General features: G+C 40.4%; 1 protein-coding gene across 3 annotated transcripts in view; it reads right to left on the bottom strand.

Annotated features, from left to right (window-relative positions):
- Positions 1 to 17,009, bottom strand: part of DNAI1 (dynein axonemal intermediate chain 1) — a 141,160-nt gene that overhangs the window by 119,850 nt on the left and 4,301 nt on the right. For 2 of the 3 annotated variants that reach the window (XM_048048552.2, XM_048048554.2), the window contains exons 2-8: positions 11,159 to 11,227; positions 9,216 to 9,314; positions 8,180 to 8,260; positions 6,474 to 6,597; positions 4,943 to 5,022; positions 3,704 to 3,862; positions 1,796 to 1,855 (exon numbers count right to left, since the gene is read on the bottom strand). In XM_048048552.2, coding sequence (XP_047904509.2) covers positions 1,796 to 1,855; positions 3,704 to 3,862; positions 4,943 to 5,022; positions 6,474 to 6,597; positions 8,180 to 8,260; positions 9,216 to 9,314; positions 11,159 to 11,227 — 672 coding nt within the window. The remainder of the gene's footprint in view (positions 1 to 1,795; positions 1,856 to 3,703; positions 3,863 to 4,942; positions 5,023 to 6,473; positions 6,598 to 8,179; positions 8,261 to 9,215; positions 9,315 to 11,158; positions 11,228 to 17,009) is intronic. The other variant, XM_048048553.2, reaches the window with a different exon arrangement.

Genomic DNA, 17,009 nt, shown 5'->3' with positions numbered 1-17,009 from the left:
CATTAAGGTAGAAGAGTTTAGGATAAAAGATCTTACATTGAAGTATTTTTAATATCCAAATTTTCAAGAGAATAAAAAGAAAACAAGGAAAATATTTTCCTCTTAGTTTTCAAACATTTCAGGCAAAATTTCAGCAACAGCCTGGTTATCTTAATAGATATATATTCTCCAACTCTAAGGTCACCTCACTGTCAAGGAAAAGGAAAAGGGAAAGGGAAAGGGAAAGGGAAAGGGAAAGGGAAAGGGAAAGGGAAAGGGAAAGGGAAAGGGAAAGGGAAAGGGAAAGGGAAAGGGAAAGGGAAAGGGAAAGGGAAAGGGAAAGGGAAAGGGAAAGGGAAAGGGAAAGGGAAAGGGAAAGGGAAAGGGAAAGGGAAAGGGAAAGGGAAAGGGAAAGGGAAAGGGAAAGGGAAAGGGAAAGGGAAAGGGAAAGGGAAAGGAAAGGGAAAGGGAAAGGGAAAGGGAAAGGGAAAGGAAACTCCAGCTGAAGGGATTGAAGATCTCAGACCAATTACTCTGTGATTTCAAGTTCAGAAATAAACTGGGTTATAGTCTTCAGCTTGACAGAGACACCTTCCCTTCCCCTCCTATCGCTCGCCTACAATAGCATTTTAGTTGCTGTCATTACTTAATTCTTTCTCCTGGGTGTTCCTGTCATACACTGATAACATCGTCTGAGACAAGATTTGTATCAGTGATAAACACAGATATACTTTGTAAGCATCTGTGAGAAGCAATCAGCAGAATTGGCTGTATTCCCTTGCCAAATAAAGCTATAGCATGTTTCACATGTAAAATATCATGCAGAATATTTTGTTTATACTTTTAATAGATGGAGAAAATAATGTAAAACAATTGTGGAACAGTTCTTCACCATGAATAAAGAGGTACTTTCCTACTACCTAAAACAGCCCTAAGCCTATTTTAACAGGGTTCGAGTGAGGGCCTTCTATGTGTCTTATGCTATAGTTCTCATTGTGTTCAGCTTCAGGCTTTAGAAACCTGTTGACTGCTTTCCCATATAGCTAAGTTTAGACCAAAATAAATAAATAAATAAATAAATGTGTGTATATCAAATCTTGACAACACTCTCAGAAACTTCATGAATCCCTGTAAACTCCCTGCTCCAGGAAATCTTCAGAGGTTTCTATTCTGTATGCACAGAGCTCAAAGTGGAGATTGCAACAGACATTTCATGTATATTTTTTCATTATTTTGTTCTTCCACTTTGAGAGAGCCCATTGATCCTGCCTCTGATGGAGGTGTCCTGCAGCTGACCAGGTAGTGAATGCTGGGCCACAGCTCCTCCTAAATGACCAGCTTACCCCCCATGCATTGACGGAAATTCTTCAACAACAGTGAAGTCCCTACTCAGAAAGCTATATCCCAGGAGGAGTCAGTGCCTGCAACATGCAGCTGCAGTTGTGTCCCTGTTCCTGTAGAGTTCAGCTGCATCCCAGTTCTTGCTTAGCCCAGACCCATTTTCACAGTGTGGTTCCCTATTTCCATGCCTTTAAGACTCTCTACAGCAAACCATCCAGGGTGGCTGGTGATCAATCAAAAGCAGCTAAACAGAAACTTTTGACCTTAGAAATATAAACCATTAGCTAGTTCACCCATAAAGGCAGAAAACATGGCCATGTTAACTTGCTCTCAGATTTAAACTAGAGATCAAAGCCCCAGTATGGGAGTTCATCCAAGTGCAAGGATGCAAAGATAACAGTTTAGTTTCTCCTTTCTCATATCTCATTTTCCTATGTATACTCTAAAGAAAGCTTATGCAGTCAAAAGGATATACCTGGTTAGCAGTGGCTGAAAAGTTTTTACAAGGTGTAGGCTCTGACTGACATGCTCTTTCCTAAATAAAAATAAAAATAATAATTAAAAAAAAAAAAAAACAATAAAGAAATGTAATTTTTGCATTGAGACTCTTTACAACAACATAGTCCAGCTGTGGAATCCAGCTGCCTTCTCATAGCAGATAGTTAGAATAATATTGATCTTGGATTAGTTCTGCATTCAAGTAATTCCCAGAGCTCTACACAAAAATTACTGGTTATCATACAACTCCACATAGATTTTCTGTGGACCAAAAGAAGGTCCACAAGACCATCTTCACTTTTTAAAACTTCTTAGAATATTTAATTTCAGTATTTTATTTCAAAGGTGTTGAAATGGTTTGCTTCAGCTCTAACATTTGAAACTTCGTGCTACTAGTTATGGTATCTGATATCCTACCAAATTTGAGAAGTTTTGACCTAAATATTAAAATCCCAGCTGGGTACAACAGTCAAAACAAAATAGCTGAACAGAATAATAAACCTACAAACAATTCATTTGATCTTAGTGTAATAATATTTTCATCACCCTTACATCAAAATTTGAATGAACTTAATACATTTCTGTGGAACTTTCATTTCATGGAACAGCATTTTCTTTCATAAAATTGTTGTGTCAGGACATTTTTAAGAAGCTGCCTGTAGCATTTCACTGACCTCTGAAATAAAGTAGTCTCAGAGGTGGAAACTGCACATTCTGTACATTGAACAACAGTACTTCACAGATATTTAAGGGCTAGATTCTGCTTTCAAAGACAGAATCACACAGATGCACAAAAGCCTCTTCCAGTAAAATGAATGGGAAGTAAATATGCAGAGCTGGGGACAGAGAAATAACAAATTAACTAACTAATAACAAACAGAGAAATAACTAATTCTGTGGCCTCTAAACGGATTTTTGAAAGATGCAGAAGACTGCTCAGACTTTGCAGCAAGTACCCCATTATTGTATGAATTCTGAGATCCTCCATCTCTACTAGTGAGTAGAGTTGATAAGCCATCTAAGAGGTTAGATCTCTTCAAGGTCATCAAATGCAAAGGCCCATCACTTGAGGTTGCAAGAAGGCAGTCAGGCTCCCTGGGGAAGCTGTATATACTCTGATTCCAGGGCAGCAAGGGAAACGCATGATTTTTTCCTCTGAAATGCATCTCTGACTCAGAAAGCTCCTGTTTGAGGTCTGGACTGGGGGCCAGCCCCACTGGTATTGCTCAATCAGGAAGCCCCATGAAGACATACTCACTAGGAATGGCTGTGGGCTCAGCAAAATGTTTAGGAAAACAACACAGTCTTGGGTCTGTACTGATCAGAAAGTACATGCACAGAGCGCGAGGGATCTGTCATGCTTACTTGCATCAGTTACTGTTGTACCTGTGCTTAACACAAGCTTAAGAACTTTTATCCCTTTGATATAGGGGCAGTTATTATTCTCGCTCCATGGATAAGAATTGAAGTACAAGGCCATAAAAAGACTCTGTGGTAAAAGGAAACTGAATTCAGGGATTCCAAGCCCTCAGCTGCTACCCTAACCATTGCTCTCTATATTTTCTTTTTCAGATGAGAAAATAGACATTAAAAATGATATTTCCAGGTGGAGGCGTAAGGATTTACAGTAGCACCAAAACTTTTTGTAGGCTGTCCAAAAGTCCATGAGGCAAGAATTTTTCAATCAACATTTTTACTATCCTTACTGTTTTACCATAGTCAAATATTGTCTTACCATAGAAAAAAAAAAAAGTAGTTTTTTTTCCCTCCTAGCAGTATTTACAAGGATATTGTGTAATACGACACACAAACACTGATGGTCCATATGCCCTCCCCAAGGAAAGATCCTCCTCTGTCACTGAAGGAAATTGTACCAATAACATACCCTCAAAGGGTTGTTGAGCGTCTTTGAAGCTCTCTCAATGAAGTTGAACTGGTTTGCAAGCTTCTGCTCCTTCACTCTCGGGGGAGGAGGCTCTTCTGCCTCTGCTGCTTCGGCTTCTTCTGCTGCTCCTGCCTCCTCTGCCTCTTCTTCTCCTGCAGCCTGAAAGAAAATAGAGCAGTAACTCCACCCTGAAAAGACCATACGTCTCCTTCCTTCTTCAGAAGCACTTCTTCACAGACTACTGGAATTCTCCTGCCTACGAGAAAAGACTGTTATTGAAGATCATGGGTCAGTAGTGAAATAGGCAAATAAGTGAGTGAAATAGGCAAATAAGTGAGTAAGTCCAACCATGGCTGAGAGGACATGATACTGAAGAAATACCCCATTGGGACAGGTAGGGTTACATTACAGGGAAAAAGCTGTTTCAGATAGATGGCAATGTTGGCACAAATTCAAATGGCTACAGGTTGACAATGGAAAAAATTAAGACTGAAATATTTGAGATGGAAATCAGGAAACATCTAGGTATCAGAGCAAGGAGATCCTGCAACAATATCTAAATGGGAAGATGGAAGACCAGTAACTGAAGTTACTTTAAAACTGAGCCTGATATGAATAGGATAATATAGCATAACTGCTTTTGATAAAAAAAATTGGACCCAAGGACCAGAAGACTGTATTAGAGTCCCATTACTCTGAGTTTTAATTTCCTTTCTAGATAGTCAGCTTTATCTGAAACTAGTCTGAACTTGATTACAGGGCCTGACACTATGTGGGTAAGAAGAAACTTCTTAGAGCATACTCCTTTCCCAATCAGCCAACTGCCTTTAAGTCAGGCCACTCTTTAATTCAGGTAGTTATGCCTGCTGCTTTCATTCCTTTACACTTTGTTCTTAACCAGTTTACCTTTTAGGGAAGTTGAGATTTCACACGTTGTCCAGACAGATTCCAGGTACCAACAAATTACACTCTATCTTGATATAATATCTGGATGAAGGCAGACCTAGTGTGTAGGGACCTGTCATCTCCATGTACACCTTCTCCAAACTGAAGAAAGGCAGGAGTATCCCAGCTGTTTAGTAGAAAGTGCAGGATCTCAGCTACAGCAGAGATATCTCAGGAGATGTTTCAAGAATAAATCACATAAACTTCTCAGCAAGCCCATTTTACAATAAAGTGAGTTTCAAATCTAATATTAAAAATAAAGTGGACAGCTCTCAGATGACTTTGGAGCATTACCTGAGTATCTTCTGTGCCTTCTTCATCTTTAATCTCTGTCTCTTCAGATATTACTGCAGAAGTCTCAAGAGAAGCTTTTTCTGATGACAAAAGGGATAAGTGAATAAACCCAGGATAAAAGGACAAATTATCCCATATTCTGCAGACTCTTCTATCTTTTGAAGTATTAATTTACAGATGCATCCTTTTCTACTGCTCTCTCATGAGACAACACAGTAACCAATTCCCAGTTTGCAGGGTGATTCTTTGCTCAAAGCCACATAAGGAGACAATGTTATTATTAGAATTAGACAGCAGTAATTCTCACTGAACTAAATCAAAAATCTGATTTCCACTCAAATCAAACTTCTGAAATCCACTTCTGATCCAAGCAGCTTTGTTTCTGAGTATCCTTTCAGCTCTGGACCTTTCTGCCCTCCAAAAATGTCTGCAAATACATACATCCACAAAGAATGCTTACAAGGTACAAAAGAGTTACAGTGTGGTTTGTTCTTATTTATATGGATAAAAAATGAATATACTAGCTGCCTGCTGGGCTAAACCATAGCACCATATTAGAGAATGATGGATGTCTACATTCCAATCACAGCCTTGAGTGTGTACTGATGCTAACATCAAGCTACTCCGAACTAGTTCAGAAACTATGAAAAGCACTGCCAACAACAACCCATGCTTTTGTGGCAATGAAAATTCTATTTACCACTTTGTCATACTTCAAATCACAATGCATATTTTGTGAAGTGTAAAATAAAAGAGGCACTGTCCCTCTGAGGCCACAGGTAACAACTATTCTCAGGAACTTATGCAGTGGTATTATTGTGCCTGACAGTTACCGCCTTGAATGGACACTCTTTGTGACACAACTTTTCCTTTTGCAAACAGCCAAAATACAATGAAATCATTAAACAGCATTTCCCTCATGAAGATTCAAGCCTAGAACTGTTTACTGACAACACAGGTTTTTAGTGTCTGATTAAGGTATCTTTCTTGACTGAGAACCTATGATTGGCAATACTAGCTTAAATCAAAGGTTCAATTACCTCAATATCATACAGCTCACATTGCCCAGAAGTAAATGTCCTGGTAAGACGATAACAATGGGTCAAGTATATGATAGTTTCCTGAATGCTCACCCTGCCTCCAAACATATCTGTTTTAAGATTTTAAGACTTTAAACCATGGCTGAAACTTTCAAAGCAGGCTAAGGAGTTTAGATGTGTTATGTCCAGCTAATTGTACTGGTAGTGGAAGATGATTAGAGACACCAAATAGCTTTGAACTTTTTAGTGGGTGGTGTTAATGTTCACCTGGCTCCAAAAGCATGCATTGTTTTCTACACTATGCAAACATTGTCTGATTGTTTGTTTGTTTTGTTGTTTGTTTTCTTTCTGTTTTTGTTTCTTTAGAAAGATGCAAGCCAAAACAGGAGCTGTTCAATTCTATGGTCATGAAGTACAATCACTCCCTTATGCTTAATAAGTGGTACCAGTGCCTAGCTGAAAATGATTGTGGTTTCAGATAATAAACCAACCTGATACAGCAGATCTCATACTCTGTCGTCTGCCTTCATCTGAATCTTTGAGTATCAGGTTTCCATTCAAAGAGAAGTGAATGGCTGTTTGATCTACATAGCCTATTGGCTTGTATGCTCGTTCCTAAAAAAAAAAGGAAAAAAACAACACAACCAGCATGGAGAAATGTATTTTTTAAACTAAACATACTGTGTAGCCTAAATTGCTAAAGCTAAAAAGCTCCATACTGATAAATATATGTTCACTGTTAACATTTCTATGTTGAATTCCTTCCAGCAGTTATTTATAGTTCAGGACACTGAAAGCCACAAATTAAAAATATGAGAAAAAGAACCAAGAAAAAGAAATCTCTACTTTTCCACCACTACCACAGTAAGGGAGTTTAAATATAGTTCTAGTACATCTCTACTGCATAGCACTCCCTAAGAGACTTCAGCGTCCTGTTGTGATGAGATCCCTGAATGAGTTGTCGTACCTATACGGGAGCAGCACCATACAGAGAGCGCGGCTATGATCTGGAGACAGTGCAGGCACTTAGTACAGTGCCCAGGCTTATAAGCACTGCACTAATTCAGCTGTTTGAAGCCAGCTTTATTGGCACTTGCTTGTAGATCACTGTACAGTGCAGTGATACTCTCAGGCCTAAACCATGTATTAAGACTACGAGCTACACCTAAAAGCAATCAGAAGCCACTGCAGACTGCAGATGTTTCAATAGTTCATTCGTAAAAATATGACTGCTTCCTGTACCGATGACAGCATAGCAGTGAGCCCACTTCATTTACCGTGGAGGATTTGACGATAGATATAATTTATCACCTGTTTCCATCCCATAAATATGAAAAATAACAACTCCAAGTAGAAGAGAAAAAAAGTGACCTTATTTGCTTCCGTAAGACTGATTTTGTTTCCCTGGTGAACTAACTTAAGTGTTGGTCAAACTAGTTAAAGAAGTATAGCGATGAGACAGGCTAAGGACAATTTCACCTGGTTGTCTATTCCCTGCATAAAACTGGAGATAATCCAATGTCAGAGCTGAAGGAGCTGTCCCTGTGTGCTCTCATTTCTTCCTCAACCCTTCCAAGGAAGGGGTGGGAGGCAGAGTCATCCTTCCTCTCTGGCCCTGCAGCAGCCTGTGCTGCCAGCTGCACATGCTAGCTGGAGAATGCTGTTCCAGGGTAATGCAGCATATGCTCTGCACACAGAAATGTGAAGGTGTGACTCTTGGATGTTTCCTGGCAGTCTTTGATGCACCCTCCCCTGTTCACTCCTACTCATCATGAATAGAGCTCTTGTCACTGATTTCACGAAGCACATTTCTGAGCTCTCCTATAATGCAAACAAGGAATCTTGATGTGAGGATATCGAAGCCCAACTGTCTTACAGACTGAATCAAACACTGCCTTTTGTCTTCTAACCACCACTGAATGGAAAAAATATTGCCTGAGATTAGCTGCACCAATTATGTTCACTGTCAGAACTTGCCAACTTACTGTCGTCTCCTGCTTCTGAATATATATGTCAATGCTTTTATGCTTTTACCCTCTGCAAAATCCCTTTAGGAACCATTGGCAGTAAATATGTAACAAGATGAAGCCACATTAAAAAGAAATTTACCTGGGTATAAATAAAAAGAAAACACAAGAATAGCTAATTGCAAAAAAAAAAAAACTCATATTGGTTTTACAGGTCATGCCACACTTACTTTAAAGCTGTATCTGACAATATTCTGGGGAGCATGGGGATTATTAGCTGTCAGAACACGTGTAAATTCCTCTTTTAATTCCTTTGGAAGAGAAAGAAAACAGTATCATCAATAAAATTCCACTCCTAATGCAACATAGAACATTAAAAAATCACCATCTTCTTTACACTCAGTTCTAGTACGTTTGGTTTGCTGCAAATACATCACTTGCAGATCATGCCTCCACTAGACCAGTGGTGGGAGCCAAGGTAACTCAAAGTGAAATCAAGAACTGTCACCTTGCTTCCTATTGTAGTACTTCAGTGGGGTTTCTGGTCATGTTAATTTTTATCTAAGCTGTGGTAGCACTTGAAAAATGCTAGCTGCATTTTATATGGCAATAAAGCACTATCTAAAGCCTAAAGCACTATCAAAGTCTATCTTGAAGCACACACATTCCAAAAATATGGTAAACACTCAGCTCAGTAGCATTACTTGCAGGATCGACTTACTAAACAAAAAACAGTGCTGGTGCCAACTGCCTTCACTTTTTGAGGAGGGGGAATAATGTATACCTTCCCTTTGAGAGCTATTCGGAGGACAGGCAGCAACACTAAAGCTTTATACAGCAGTGAGAAGACAGAGACAACTGCAGTCAGAAGGGTGACTGCCTGCAATCCCAGTAAACTCAGATGAGAAGAAATGGCCTTAAACTACAGGACCTCTCTCCGTCCTGTGCATCAGACTACCTCTGGCCTCTGAAAAGCTCAGGATTGGCTCTGAAGTCCTCGTTATGTGAGAGAAGCCCTGGCCCCGTTCTGCTCTCAGATCAGCACCATACAAAGATACTTTGCCTTAAGCCCAGAGCTGTGTTTCAAAGCACATTCTCCCTGCTTTCCTGCTGAAAGCCATTCTTGTTCATGCTGCAGATAATGTACACAAGTACTAGAGTCTTACTCCTGAAGAAGTTCCTCCAAAACGAATGGGTAAGAGGTAGGCTTCAGTGTATGGAGTTTTGCAGACATCTCACAACAACTACAGGCTCTGTTTTACTCACAGCTTCAGTCAACTCCAGTTGATCTGGGGGTTTGACCAGAGTCTTTGCTGCTGTCCACTCATCCGCCCCCTCTCCCACGTCAGTGGACGCATCTTCATCCTAGCACAGAAAAAGCAAGGCAATTAGCACACCAGGACTGTGATTGTTTTGCTCGTTCCCAAAGCAGCACTTCTCCACCTTGCATGGTGTGAGGAAGACCACCATTTCCCTGTCTACCTGTCCATAGACCAGACCAGATAACCCCAAATGGCAGGCCCAAATTTGCAAATAGTTGAAAGGCTACAGCTGGCAACAGCAGTTCAGTCAGTGGGTTGGAGGAGCTGCTGCCTGTACATAACTCCTGGCACATAACAAAACTGGAGTAACTCCTGTAACAAAACTCAGAAAACTCCACTTGAATTTCAGTTTAAAAGTTGGCAATTCTGTTTCTCTTGACCATATCATATCCCAAACAAGCCTTACTTTAAAACTACTCAAAGACACAATTCAAGGACCTGCAATTGCTTCTGAAGTGTTATTATATAAACTGCACATAGAAATTATTTCAAGATATAAAGCTGCAGAGATGTGACTTCTAGAGGAACGTTAACTGTTTTCTTGCAAAGGCCAGGGGATCTGCAGTCCTGCAACAGTGAGAGCTGCTCTCCTGGGGCTGGGCTTGGGTTGATGTCATGATATGATATCATTAACAGAAAAGAGATCACTGCAGGGATGAATTTCAATTACTTGTCATTATAGATAAACTGCTAGAACACGAAGTTGCTGATTAAAGTGTTTAGCTGCTGAGGCCAAAATTTCTCCCTCAGTTTGAAATGTGTAAGGAGTTGATTTAAAATAAATCAATCACTCTTTTAAATACAGGTCTCTCAGGTCTATTAAACTTCATAGCCTTATGGAGCTGCCGATGAGTCTGGGGTATAAGTGAAGGCTGTTTGCAGGACCCAGCAAAGCCCTGCTATCTGCAGAGCACCACGAAGGTAAAAAGCACAATGATGTGTAAAAATATGCAGCAGCTGAAAGTAACAGAGAATTTTGCATATGCCAGACACCCAGGGAAATTCACAGGCTGCAACCTTTTTTCCCCCAAGGGGAAAGGGAGCTGAAATGAGACAAGCTGGAAGGAAGGTCAAGCTCTTGGATTCTCAGAAGACTATGACGGCAGAACAGTTGTTTGTGATTTAATGCTACCCACATGAACACCTGCTTGTAGGACATTTATTATACAAAATTCAATGCCAGTTAGCTCAGTGCTGTTTTCTCTAGTGAAGCAGATAAAAATAGCATTACGGTGGTTTTTTGTTATTGTTGTCGTTTTTTAATTGAAAGTAAATACCTTTCCCTTTTTAAAAAGAGGAAAAATTTTACAAGACTGTGATTCGTCCTAAGAAGGTGGAAAGCTGTTTATCACAAGGTCTGTTTAAAAGCATACTAACTGTCCTTCCTCCACCCATACTAATGGAGCTAAACCCACCTCAGCTCACCCTGAGGTAGATTAAGTAAGGGTGTTCTTCTAAGCACTTATTTGCGTACCAGTGAAAGAAATACCATGAGTTTATCAGTCAAAAATTAACGCTGTTTCTAATGCTTGTATTTCTATGTTAACTAAATGAATCTGGGGTATGTTTTGCATTTTCTAACCAGAGTAGTCTGTTTTCTCACAGTGTCAGCTTATATTTTGGAATTTACATCACATACATTTTTTCTGTCTTTTCATTTTGCAGTTTACTTAAATTGTTGCGTTGTTTTAGCTTCCATTTTTATTCTAACTTGCTAGTATAATTCCCTTCTCAACAGAATATTCCAGAGCAACCCCTTATTGTTAAGTCAACTGGAATGTTACCAAATCCATGAAACATGCCATTGTTCCACAAGAATCTAGTCTGCATTTCATAGATAAAGAAGGAAAAAAGATTTTTTCAAAACACTTGCGTTTGCAATCTTACCCGTTTTTTAGATACAGCTTTAGCAGGCCTTGGTGGTGCTGCCTTTCCTCCTGAAGGTCCACTTTGGCTCTGAAGCAAGAACACACCCAACATAAACCTTTAAAACATCTTGTTCCCTAATTTAACCAAAGCAACTTTACATAACTTTAATGTGTTTGATAACGTTTGCTGTAATGGTATGTAACAGAAGTCAAATATACCAGTATTTTTTCCATACATCATCTGAATGAAAGGTAACCACGGACATAATATAATAGTCTAACAGCATGGAGAAATGCTGTGCTCTGTCCTTCTTACTGCTTATTTGTGATACAGCCATATGTCCACACCCTGGGTTCTAGTGCCTTACTCAAACATATCAGAGAGACTGTTCTTGCCCCACATGTTTGCTATGTCACGGTGAGGCCAGAGAGAGCAGATCAACACCTACAACGAGACGAGTACAGAAAAAACATGGAAACCATTGATAAACAGCTGGAAAGTCAACCACTGCCAACCTCCCTCAGTGCATCCCAGCAAAGAAATATTTTAAAATAGACTTTAAGGAAAACAATAATATAGTTGTTTGCAGGGAGCCTTATAGCATAACTCTAGAGGAGGTTGCCCAGAGATTGAGGAATAACAGAAGGACACCAGTGACAACAATTTGTGAGGACTTCACAGAAAGCGGGAGAGGAAATGAAGAAGATCCTTTCAAGAAGATGCTGAGGGACAGATCAGAGGAAGAACCCAGAAAGCGGAGGATGAAGCTACCACATTTCAAGAGAAGAACTGACGAACAAAGGAGAAGACATTAGAGACTGTGCCAAGAATGGATGGACCCCAGATAACACCAGATGGATGGGTGGGAAAAGCAGAGCTGCTACTTGGAAAAAGCATTTGACTTTGTGACAGAAAAGGAGATACTAGAAGAGAAGAGGGAATGAAAACAAAGGGGTGGGGGTAGATCCTGTGTTTTTTTAGAAGATTTTCTTTAGAAGAACATGAGTGTGTCTTTTAGCTCAGATCAAAGGTCCACCTAGCCAAGTATCTCTCTCCTTCAGTATTCAAAAGCAGGTATCTACGGAGCTTTCTTCAGGAGTATGTTTCAGCCTTCAACAGGGAATTCTTAAACCAGAAATGCTCTCCTTTTCATTTCATCCCAGTGGACCTTTTCCTCCCCAAACTTCCTCGGGCATTTTGGAATCCATGCTCACTTTTAGCATGCACAAATCCTGCATCAAGGATCCCCACAGTACAAACACACGCTACTGCAAAGAACCACTGCTTGTCATTTAAGCCTGCCACTTGCTGTTTTCATCTCATTTTCCCATTTTTTTCTACTGGAAAGTGTAGCTTTATCCCATTAGCTTTTGTTCGTCCCCTCTTCCACGTTTCTTACCAATACTTTAAGGAGTACGAGTCAGGAGATAAGTCCTTAAGGATTTAAGGACGGACAAGTCCTTAAGGAGCACAGATACCTAGACTCCTCTCACAACTTTCTTTCATTGTAAAAAATAAATATCCACATTTCCCCTCTGTTTCCTATGTATTAAACAATTAAGCATCCATAATGACTTTCACCCAGCACTCCCAAACCTTCTTGCTAAAGCCCCATTACTTGTTAAGACACGGCAACAAGAATGCAGGAGGAAAATATTTTCAGATGAGAACAAAGCAGAGAAGAGAAGAGAGACTCAGACTTTGAATGCTGTTTCCCATTGTAAAAGCTGTAAGATTGCTATTACTAACAAGGTGTCAGGGGTTTTATTCCAGCAAACGTGCACTAAAAGCAATGAAAAATGAGTGGATTGATACATTTCTATGCCTAGAAAACGTGCCTTACTTTGAAATACGAATTGCTGTTACCGAAATGGACATAATAGAGACTTAGGGCATTTCCTTTAAAATCCCACAGTGGGGTGGCAGCAGAGCATAGCAGAGAGCCTGGAGCCCTGGTGTCACAGCCACTGCTTGAACCCCTGGGTTACGCAGGCAGCCTGCTTCCCCTTGTTAAGAGCTCAGCAGTGGGCGACAGGGCACCCTGTTCCACACAGAAGCTACCTGGGAGTAAGGTGTGATTTAAGCAACAAAATTTAAAACAGAATTTCAGAGGAGAATTTTATTTGGAACCAAATCAGAAATAAACTCTTAATTCTAAACAGGAAACAAAGCCTACTCGCTACTATCCCTTGTGAATAGCCTATAAAAGCATTTATCCAGCTGTAAAGGCATTGACAGGGCAATCTGACGGTAATTGGCTTTGGCAGTTGCACACATTTCAATTAACATAATCTGAAGAGCCACAAGGAAATAAATATCTGCAACTGTGTTAAAATCCAAAAGTGACACCGAAGAAAAGCTAACATTTGATTCCAGTGGAAGGAAGCAGCGTAAACCCTGCCCTATCGCCCCCTCCATAAAGGGTTTGCAGGATAGAACATGAGCTCTGGTGTCAAAAAAACAGCAATAACCAGTACAGCACAGAAGTCAGGAACAACACAGTAACACAAACAGCAGTTAAACCCAAACCACTGTGAAAAAGGCACAAACCACCACTCTAACAGGGAAATGTGCAGGTCTGGGCTTCTTGCTGTCCTTCTCCCACTCTCTGGAATTCCTTGGCTCAGGAGCATCCTTCCTTCCCGGTACAGCCATTCGTGCTTGGAGCTCACTCTTTTAGTCCATCCCCAAGACTTCTTCCAAGCCAGATCAGGGCAGCCCCATAATTTGGTATTGTCATTGCTACCAATGGGCCCCGTGCTGCGTATTGAGTTTGCAAAGCCCCAGGGCTGAGGCTGCTTGGCTTGCTCTGTCTGGACTTTCCTTGGCCTGCCTGCAGCTTTATTACACTCAGCAGCAGGCTAACTGACCACAGAGAATCCAAATTTGCTTTACTTCTTTTATGTTTGTACACTACCACCATGGTTTTATGACTGTAACATAATGTACAGGGAACTACAGGCCTGGTGTGACAAGGAAGACCCTGGAAGAGGTGACCCAGGATGCGGCACAGGGAAGTACAGGGATGGGATGATACGGGATGGGGCACAGGCTTGCACTGGAGACCCCACAGCTGTAAACATCTCACCAACGGTCAGTTAAAGAAATGCACACCTGGGAGCTGGACCAAGCTGGCTTTAGGGGTAACAAGGAAAACAAATGAACAAAAGAACAATAGAATAGCACTTAAAAAAACAACATATATAGTAATTTCAGATGCAACGTGGAACATCAGACCAATGAAGAAACAGAAAGGTGTTGAAGTGTGCTAGTTAACTTACAAAGAAACCTCAAGTGGGTCTTAGAACGGTGAAGAAGAAGCCATCAGCATGGACATCTTGTCGTTCTAGTGAAGGACCCCAGGTGCTAACAACTCACCACACCATCGCCAAACGCCAAGGACAAGAAAATGAATATGCACCAAAACTAGTGGATCTGCTTAACACTATTACAAGAAGCAAGGTGGAGAACAAACATGGGTCAGTCAAGAACACAAAGCCTTTCACACCGCCTGCTAGTTCACGTAATAGCACAAAGCCTACTGCTGTGCTTGTTGTGGAAAAGGCAGCCCTGATGTTCCTTTCCCTTGGTACGTCTGTGCTTGGTCCTTTTGCTATTCCTTTTGCAAGCTCCTGCTCTCTGAAAATCTTTCCCAAACCAGCACACTGTACTTCCTCGTATTTTTCCTTAAAACTCCCCTCTGCCACATTAGCTGTAAAGTGTCCTCAGCAGCACCCAGGTAGTTGGTGTCTTGCCACCACAGCCCAGAATGATGACCACTGTTCCCTCATTTTCCTTTTTACTACATCAGTGTGTTACCCACATGCTAGTATTTAAGCTGTAAACCTTTTGCACTGACAACTATTTCTTTGTTCCAGGTTATTCAGTGTTTGTACAACAGGGGAGAGGTCACGAGTGCATCCGGCATATGAATAATAAACTATAACTGTGAATCAGCATAATGGTCGTACATTCACCAGCAAGATGCTCATGACGAGGACCGGCCTTCATACACATCTCTAAAATTCAAGCACATTTTTGCTGTTATATAATTAGCTACAGAAGAAGAAAAGTTAACAGGCTATTATTAGGATCTCAAACAGAAGTATTCAGAAGTTAGAAAATGCAAGAATTAAGGTTGCTGAGGCAACCTTCAATTCATCCCTTTGGGCACAAGCATTAAGATATAGGCCTTAATTACATAATTAACACACTTTTTGTGTGTGTGTGTGTGTGTGTGTGTATATTCCCTGCCTCACTTAATCTCTCCCAGGCTTACTAGCATGGGCAGAGTTCAACAGTAAGTTGCTACCAGTATTTTGGTTTATGTTGTTCAGCATCTAGATTTTTTTTTAAACCTAGCCTAAGTCAAACACCCAGAAAAGAACATTTAAATCCAAAAAGTTCATTTTTAGCAAATTCTGTATAAAACGAAGATCTTGCCACAGAAAGCATCAAAAGTCTTCATAAATCTTCCTAATAAATGGTGCTACTATACCTGCCTTTAGTAATAATAATTAACAAGAAGAGGAGTGCGAGTAATTATAAGGAATTTATATTAGGAAAAAAGAGATATTGTTGCTAGGGAACTCAGGAATAGGTAGGAGGCACAGAAGAGTTGCACGGAGTTTCTCACCTCCAGGTCATCTTCATAACTCAGACCACCCTGGGACATGCTCCACTGTTCCACTGAAAAATGCTGAAGTGAGAATCCATGCACGCCAAAAATGTTCTATTCTGATAACCATCTTACGTTAAATAAATGAACAGCTTATAGCAGTTCCCACAGCGAAAATACATCAGAAGCCCAGAACAGTCATAACACTTAAGGATATATAAAACTCAAGTGACTTCTTTTCCAGACCTTTCTTCCAGGAGTTGTTTCTGACAGCAGCACCTGGAAATTCCTCCCTGGGCCAGATATCAACTACGCCAGAAGACAGATTGACTATATTACAGCAAAGATTCAGAAATCCAACACGGTGATACAGCTGAAGGGAGGAAATAGCTGAAAAGTGATGCTTTAAATGCCATTTAATTTTCTTTTCCCTTGCCACAGCTCCCTCTAATGCAGACAAACCATCAGGAGATGGAAATAAGAGGCAAAATCAAGTCTTCAGCAGGAAATTTTCATGTTGCTGACCTATCCAACAAGCATTTATAATCAGATTTTTAGGTTTGATGCTTGGGTTGTCTCCTAACGTGTTTGAAGTTATATATATATATAAAATAGGAAAATTAAAATAAGAAGAAATGACTGACCACTCTCCAAAGGACATTGCTCTATCTCAAAAAAGCACTACCGGGCTGGCATTTAGGAAGAGCTATCCTATTGCCGCATCCCAGAAACATGTAATGGGAGAGCAAGCATCAAGGAGTTTCAGTATCTCTTTGATGAAAATTTTGCCCTCAACACCCCAGTAATGTGCTTCCAGCTTGGCCAGAAAAGAAAATACAGAATCATACAAGACCATCCATTCAAGTCTTGTAAATCTTACTTATTCTACGCACAGTGATTATCATTCTCTCTTTTTGTTGGTGATGTGACAGCCACTAATTGCTGATCTGAGACTCATCAACCAATTTTATACTAAATAGACAGAATTTTCAGTACCTGCTTTCTTGACTAAATAGCAAACCTTTGAAGGTTTTTCAAAGTCATCTGGCTTCCAGTCCTGTCTGGCTCTTTCTCAACAGATATTTTGTGTAGCCCTACTTTTTAATTATTTCATCCTCTGCTGCAGGAAACCTCTGAACTGTCAGTGGCAGTGCTGATGGTAAATAAATCATCCTGGTGTTTTAGGAAGCAGAGGTTTACTCTCAAGAGCAAGTGTTCATTTAAGAAGGAGGTCAAACCCTCAATCCGTGA

This window comes from Anser cygnoides, chromosome Z, assembly GCF_040182565.1.
Source record: "Anser cygnoides isolate HZ-2024a breed goose chromosome Z, Taihu_goose_T2T_genome, whole genome shotgun sequence".
Lineage (NCBI taxonomy): Eukaryota > Metazoa > Chordata > Aves > Anseriformes > Anatidae > Anser > Anser cygnoides.
The sequence above is the reverse complement of the archived record's forward strand: the minus strand, read 5'-3'. Positions and strand labels throughout refer to the sequence as shown.